This window comes from Nansenia antarctica, assembly GCF_963989245.1.
Source record: "Nansenia antarctica genome assembly, chromosome: 9".
Taxonomy (NCBI): domain Eukaryota; kingdom Metazoa; phylum Chordata; class Actinopteri; order Argentiniformes; family Microstomatidae; genus Nansenia; species Nansenia antarctica.
Window position 1 is genome coordinate 45,176,062 of NC_137679.1, and position 7,500 is coordinate 45,183,561.

Here is a 7,500-nt window from a genome sequence, read left to right on the forward strand (position 1 = left end):
CTGAATTATACTTCTCTTTTAGTTATCTTCGTAGGTCTTTTGTCTTTGTAAAGTGTCTTTGAGTTTCTAGAAAAGCGCTATATAAGTCTGATGTATTATGTACTATTATTATTATATATTATATATCATTTAACACCGGCTCTACCTCCTGTGCCACAGCCTCCCCAGGTGCTGTGCTGCCCTCTAGTGGTGTGACTGGAGCAGTGCAGGTGTTGCTGTGTTTTTCATGACAGGTCATGTGTATGTGTGTGTGTATATATATATATATATGTGTCATGTGTGTGTGTATATATAAACCCCTCAAAAAAAGTTCTGAAACACTTTTTTGTTGATCATTCCTCCCCTTTAATAATACCAATTGGTATTGTATTTTATATCGTTGGAAAGCCTGATTAGTCACCTTTACAACGAGGTACAACTTGTAAGGATCATGCATTCGTGGAATGAGCAACACAGCTAAAGGTGTGGGTAGTGGCCCAAAAATATTAGCCAAAATCCCCTATATTCTTCTGTTGGTATTCACTCTCGTTTTGACTTGCTTGGTGGATTGGATGATTGCACTCTCCCACAGTAATAAGGAAAAAACAACACATATTGGCCATTTTTACACTTTATTAATTTTACACTGTCAGGGACCTCAGCAGCATGTGGAAGATCCATACGCAGTCACAACAGCTTGGCACCTCCTCCTCATGCTGGTCACCAACCTGGTCACACTGCTGTGGGACGGCATCCCATTCCTCAACTAGGATTTGCTGCAAGTCAGCCAACATGGTTGCGTTGGTCACTCTGGCACGTACAGCACGCCCAAGCTGATCCCACAAGTGTTCAATTGGGTTGAGGTCTGGACTCACGGCAGGCCATTGCACCCTCTCCACTCCCAAATTCTGGAGGTGCTCTGTGTTGATCCTGGCTCTGTGGGGGTGAGCGTTGTCATCCTGGAGGATGGAGTTAGGTCCCAGATTCTGGAGATATGGGATCGCCACTGGCCCCAGAATATCATTCCTGTCAATTAGGTGCCATTCAGGTGCCTGTCACACACCTGTGACTGACATACACCTGCCAGCACTTGAAGCTTAAAACGAGAGTGAATACCAACAGAAGAATATTGCAGGGGATTTTGGCAAAACAATTTGGGCTGCTACCCACACGTTTAGCTCTGTTACTCATTCCATGAATGTATGATCCTTACAAGTTGTACCTCGTTGTAAAGGTGACTAATCAGGTTATCCAACGATATAAAATACAATACCAATTGGTATTATTAAAGGGGAGGGGTTGAGGGGTTTATATATATGTATGTCATATGTTCACATACTGATGATGTGTGTTATGGCCATTTTTACTTTGGTCTTTTATTTTGGATGACTTGTGCTTAATGTTTTGAGTTATATTTATATTTCAATGTTTATTTGATGTTTTTGGTTATTTCTGTTATGAATAATGTTTTGTTTTTATGTTTTTGCTATAGAATGATGAGTGTTTTAGTGGTAATAGATAGTCAGGTGGTGAGGTCACAGCATAGCCCAGGTAGACAGCTAGCAGCACCTGGACCAAGGGAAACAGGTCAGTTTGGAAGAACATTATTCTGACCACGTTCAGACTGTTCTTTAGTCCCAGACCTTACCTGTGTGTCTGACCTTACCTGTGGCGTGTCAGTTACCCAGAGGTGTGGCGTGTCAGTTACCCATAGGTGTGGCGTGTCAGTTACCCAGAGGTGTGGCGTGTCAGTTACCCATAGGTGTGGCGTGTCAGTTACCCAGAGGTGTGGCGTGTCAGTAACCCAGAGGTGTAGCGTGTCAGTTACCCATAGGTGTGGCGTGTCAGTTACCCATAGGTGTGGCGTGTCAGTTACCCAGAGGTGTGGCGTGTCAGTAACCCAGAGGTGTGGCGTGTCAGTTACCCAGAGGTGTGGCGTGTCAGTTACCCATAGGTGTGGCGTGTCAGTTACCCATAGGTGTGGCGTGTCAGTTACCCAGAGGTGTAGCGTGTCAGTTACCCAGAGGTGTGGCGTGTCAGTTACCCAGAGGTGTGGCGTGTCAGTTACCCAGAGGTGTGGCGTGTCAGATACCCATAGGTGTGGCGTGTCAGTTACCCATAGGTGTGGCGTGTCAGTTACCCAGAGGTGTAGCGTGTCAGTTACCCAGAGGTGTGGCGTGTCAGTTACCCAGAGGTGTGGCGTGTCAGTTACCCAGAGGTGTGGCGTGTCAGTTACCCATAGGTGTGGCGTGTCAGTTACCCAGAGGTGTGGCGTGTCAGTAACCCAGAGGTGTGGCGTGTCAGTTACCCAGAGGTGTGGCGTGTCAGTTACCCAGAGGTGTGGCGTGTCAGATACCCATAGGTGTGGCGTGTCAGTTACCCATAGGTGTGGCGTGTCAGTTACCCAGAGGTGTGGCGTGCGTTCTCATCCAAACTGGACTGTAACTGTTCTCATTGTAAAGGTGAATTGGAGGCGACAAGGTGAATTAAACACACGTTCCATCTCAGAGTTCAACTGAAGTTTATTTCCCTACCAAGGCTCTCTTCTACACCTCTCCCTCTCTCCCTCAGGAACTCAGGCACTGGAGAAGTCAGTGAGGGGGGGTCCAACGTGTGTGCGTGTGTGTGTGGGGGGGGCGGGTCAAACGTGTGTGTGTGTGTGTGTGGGGGGGGGGGGTTAAACATGTGTGTGTGTGTGTGTGTGGGAGGGGTCAAACATGCGTGTGTGTGTGTGGGGGGGAGGTGTTAAACATGTGTGTGTGTGTGTGTGTGTGGGGGGGATGCTGTCTGGGTTTTCACCGGCTATGCCACTGTGACCCCCCCCCACACACACACACATTTGACCCCCCTACACACACACACACATTTGACCCCCCTACACACACACAGTCATTACAGGACACATTAATATACTGATGAAGATGAAACACACACACACACACTTCACTATACAACACTCACACACACACACACACACACCAGGGTTCGACAGTAACGCTGTTTTACTTGCCCGGAACAAGTAAAACTTTCGCCGGGTTTGTAAACAGATCCAGGATCAGCAGCGTCGTCAGGATCAGCAGCAGCGTCGTCAGGATCAGCGTCGTCGTCGTCGGGCCGGGTTTGTAAACAGATCCAGGATCAGCAGCGTCGTCAGGATCAGCAGCAGCGTCGTCGTCGTCGTCGTCGTCGGGCTCGCGCCAACAAACCCAGAGAATGTTTTACTTGTTCCGGGCAAGTAAAACAGCGTTACTGTCGAACCCTACACACACATACACACTTCACTATTCAACACACACACACACACTTCACTATTCAACACACACACACACACACACTAACTCAAAAGAAGGAAGGAGGCCTGATAGCACAAACGTGTCATCGTCATTACATATGTACATATATTACACTGTTATTACCCACAATGCATGGTGCCCTCCGCCCACACTAACACACACACCGCCCGCCTGTCCTCATAACCAACCAACCAACCAATCAATCAATCAACCAATCAACCAATGGCAGGATGGACCCGGTGTTGCAGCGCTCCTATTGGTCGGTGTGGGTCTTCAGCTTGCGCTCCCACAGCTTCTGGTGGTCAGAGAAGCCCTGCTTCCCCTTGTTGAAGGAGTTGGGCCCCGCGGAGGTGGGGGTCTCCCTAGGGGCGGAGGAGGGGGGCATGGGACATGGGCATGGGTTCTGGGATTTGTAGTCCTAGGTAGGTAGTGTATTTGTAGTTCTACGTAGATAGGTAATGTATTTGTAGTTCTAGGTAGGTAGAGTATTTGTAGTTCTAGGTAGGTAGGGTATTGTAGTTCTAGGTAGGTAGGGTATTTGTAGTTCTAGGTAGGTAAGGTATTGTAGTTCTAGGTAGGTAGGGTATTGTAGTTCTAGGTAGGCAGGGTATTGTAGTTCTAGGTAGGTAGGGTATTGTAGTTCTAGGTAGGCAGGGTATTGTAGTTCTAGGTAGGTAAGGTATTGTAGTTCTAGGTAGGCAGGGTATTGTAGTTCTAGGTAGGTAAGGTATTGTAGTTCTAGGTAGGTAGAGTATTGTAGTTCTAGGTAGGCAGGGTATTGTAGTTCTAGGTAGGTAGGGTATTGTAGTTCTAGGTAGGCAGGGTATTGTAGTTCTAGGTAGGTAAGGTATTGTAGTTCTAGGTAGGTAGGGTATTGTAGTTCTAGGTAGGTAGAGTATTGTAGTTCTAGGTAGGTAGGGTATTGTAGTTCTAGGTAGGTAGGGTATTGTAGTTCTAGGTAGGTAAGGTATTGTAGTTCTAGGTAGGTAGGGTATTGTAGTTCTAGGTAGGTAGAGTATTGTAGTTCTAGGTAGGTAGGGTATTGTAGTTCTAGGTAGGCAGGGTATTGTAGTTCTAGGTAGGTAGGGTATTGTAGTTCTAGGTAGGCAGGGTATTGTAGTTCTAGGTAGGCAGGGTATTGTAGTTCTAGGTAGGCAGGGTATTGTAGTTCTAGGTAGGCAGGGTATTGTAGTTCTAGGTAGGTAAGGTATTGTAGTTCTAGGTAGGTAAGGTATTGTAGTTCTAGGTAGGTAGGGTATTGTAGTTCTAGGTAGGCAGGGTATTGTAGTTCTAGGTAGGCAGGGTATTGTAGTTCTAGGTAGGCAGGGTATTGTAGTTCTAGGTAGGTAGGGTATTGTAGTTCTAGGTAGGTAGGGTATTGTAGTTCTAGGTAGGTAAGGTATTGTAGTTCTAGGTAGGCAGGGTATTGTAGTTCTAGGTAGGCAGGGTATTGTAGTTCTAGGTAGGCAGGGTATTGTAGTTCTAGGTAGGTAGAGTATTGTAGTTCTAGGTAGGCAGGGTATTGTAGTTCTAGGTAGGTAGGGTATTGTAGTTCTAGGTAGGTAGGGTATTGTAGTTCTAGGTAGGCAGGGTATTGTAGTTCTAGGTAGGCAGGGTATTGTAGTTCTAGGTAGGTAGGGTATTGTAGTTCTAGGTAGGCAGGGTATTGTAGTTCTAGGTAGGCAGGGTGTTGTAGTTCTAGGTAGGTAAGGTATTGTAGTTCTAGGTAGGCAGGGTATTGTAGTTCTAGGTAGGTAAGGTATTGTAGTTCTAGGTAGGCAGGGTATTGTAGTTCTAGGTAGGTAGGGTATTGTAGTTCTAGGTAGGTAGGGTATTGTAGTTCTAGGTAGGCAGGGTATTGTAGTTCTAGGTAGGCAGGGTATTGTAGTTCTAGGTAGGTAGAGTATTGTAGTTCTAGGTAGGTAGGGTATTGTAGTTCTAGGTAGGCAGGGTATTGTAGTTCTAGGTAGGCAGGGTATTGTAGTTCTAGGTAGGCAGGGTATTGTAGTTCTAGGTAGGTAGGGTATTGTAGTTCTAGGTAGGTAGGGTATTGTAGTTCTAGGTAGGGTGTGTGTGTCTTACCTCCCGATATTCTTCATCCTCATCTTGGCTTCGGGAGGCATCTCCTCTGGGTCACTCTGTAAGGAGAGGAGGATGAAGAGGGTGTGTGTGTGTGTGTGTGTGTGTGTGTGTGTGTGTGTGTGTGTGTGTGAGTGAGTGTGTGTGTGTGTGTGTGTGTGTGCCTGACCTCATCACTGTCATCGTTGAAGACGGAGGCCAGTGCTGGCTTCTTGGCTGGCAGGGAGGGAACCACCTCCTTAGGCTTCTAGAGGAGACAGACAGACAGACAGGCAGGCAGACAGGCAGGCAGACAGACAGATAGGCAGACAGACACACAGACAGACACACAGACAGACACACAGACAGGCAGACAGACACACAGACAGACAGGCAGACAGAGAGACAGGCAGGCAGACAGACAGGCAGACAGGCAGGCAGACAGGCAGGCAGACAGACAGGCAGGCAGACAGAGAGACAGGCAGGCAGAGAGACAGGCAGGCAGACAGAGAGACAGATAGACACACAGACAGACAGGCAGACAGAGAGACAGGCAGGCAGACAGACAGGCAGGCAGACAGGCAGACAGAGAGACAGACAGACACACAGACAGACAGGCAGACAGAGAGACAGACAGACAGACACACAGACAGACAGGCAGACAGAGAGACAGGCAGGCAGACAGACAGGCAGGCAGAGAGACAGGCAGGCAGACAGACAGACAGACCAGTATTAGGAGTGGTCTCTGCAGCAGTTACATACTAGTAGTTTTCCCACTAACATGTCCCCTGATTTCTACCTCCACCCCTGTCCCCCCCCCACTGGCCCTAGCTTGATGGAGATGTACCCCCCTCCCTCTCCCCCCCCCCCCCCCTCCCCCAGACTCACGCTGGCTCCTAGCTTGATGGAGATGTACCCCCCACCCTCCCTCTCTCCCCCCCCCCCCCCCCCCCAGACTCACGCTGGCTCCTAGCTTGATGGAGATGTACACCCCCCCCCCCCCCCCCCCCAGACTCACGCTGGCTCCTAGCTTGATGGAGATGGGAGCGGGCTTCTTCACGGGCGGGCTGATCAGACCGAAAGCCATCTTGGAGATCTTGGCGGCGGGGGGGCCTCCTGAGGAGGAGGGGGGGGCGGGGCCTGAGGAGGAGGAGGTGGGCGGGGCCGGGAGGGCGGTGACGACCACATCATCATCATCATCGTCGTCGTCATGGTACTGGGCGGGGCGCTTGTTGCCTCCTTCCCCGGGGCTGGAAGAGACAGGGCGGGGCTTAGTTGGGGCTCCGCCTCCCTTCTCCCGCGGGCCTGCTGGAGCGAGACAACTTACCAAGGTGAGCAACTGTTGCCTGGGAAACCAAGGGATGAGCTACTGTTACCTCGGAGACGGGGCGGTTGCTGGGGCGATGGGTGGTTGTGTGTGTGTGGGAGGGAGGGAGGGAGGGGTTTGTAGCCAAACTGGCAACTTCTCTGTCTCGCAGCACTTTGTGTGGTGCGGTTTGATTGAGATTTGTTTACACTGAAAGAAAGTGTGATTTTAGTCCAGGGGGAGGGGGAGGGGGTAGGCTAGTCCATCAACGTCGCTAAAGGACGATAGTTTTTTTTTTTTTTTCAAAGTCTCGCGAGAATTGATCAAAAATAAGTCTTTAACATCCGTTAACGATGTTGATGTAATAAGCCCCCTGGACTCGTCTGTGAAACTGACCCGATACGCGGAACTGGTTAAAACAACATGCAACAAACACAATCTGCACCACAACATTATATATATATATATATAACCCTGCTCTGTGGACATGTATCTAACCCTGCTCTGTGGACATGTCTGACGGGAACGCGAGGCTGTGCGCTGCTTCATGCAGGACAGAGTGTTGTGTAGCAGCTTACGCTCGGCGGGCTAGCCCGGTCTACCTGATATGAATGGTAGCGTAGCTTAGCTTAGCTAACAGTTAGCCGGTCTACCTGATATGAATGGTAGCTAAGCTAACAAGTTAGCTTCGGACTTGAGAACAGGGCCACATATCCTCCGTCACACACACGGCGGACATACTGGAGCATACTTTATGACCAAGTGACACGTTTAAAACATGACAATTCAGCAAGACACCTGTAGAATGAGGTAGTGATATAAAAGGTAGTAATATAAAAGGTACTAATATCACCTCCGCGGCCG

At 49.1% G+C, this 7,500-nt stretch overlaps 1 protein-coding gene across 1 annotated transcript in view; it reads right to left on the bottom strand.

Annotated features, from left to right (window-relative positions):
• Nucleotides 1-2,513: 2,513 nt before the first annotated feature.
• pcnp (PEST proteolytic signal containing nuclear protein) overlaps nucleotides 2,514-7,500 on the bottom strand; it is a gene marked incomplete at its 5' end in the record, with an annotated part of 5,025 nt that continues 38 nt past the window's right edge. Inside the window, 6 exons of the mRNA XM_080539844.1 lie at nucleotides 2,514-3,634; nucleotides 5,355-5,410; nucleotides 5,521-5,598; nucleotides 6,349-6,580; nucleotides 6,658-6,676; nucleotides 7,490-7,500. The exon at nucleotides 7,490-7,500 is cut by the window's right edge and continues 38 nt beyond it. Of these exons, the coding sequence (XP_080395970.1) occupies nucleotides 3,526-3,634; nucleotides 5,355-5,410; nucleotides 5,521-5,598; nucleotides 6,349-6,580; nucleotides 6,658-6,676; nucleotides 7,490-7,500 (505 nt within the window). The 3' untranslated portion in view covers nucleotides 2,514-3,525. The remainder of the gene's footprint in view (nucleotides 3,635-5,354; nucleotides 5,411-5,520; nucleotides 5,599-6,348; nucleotides 6,581-6,657; nucleotides 6,677-7,489) is intronic.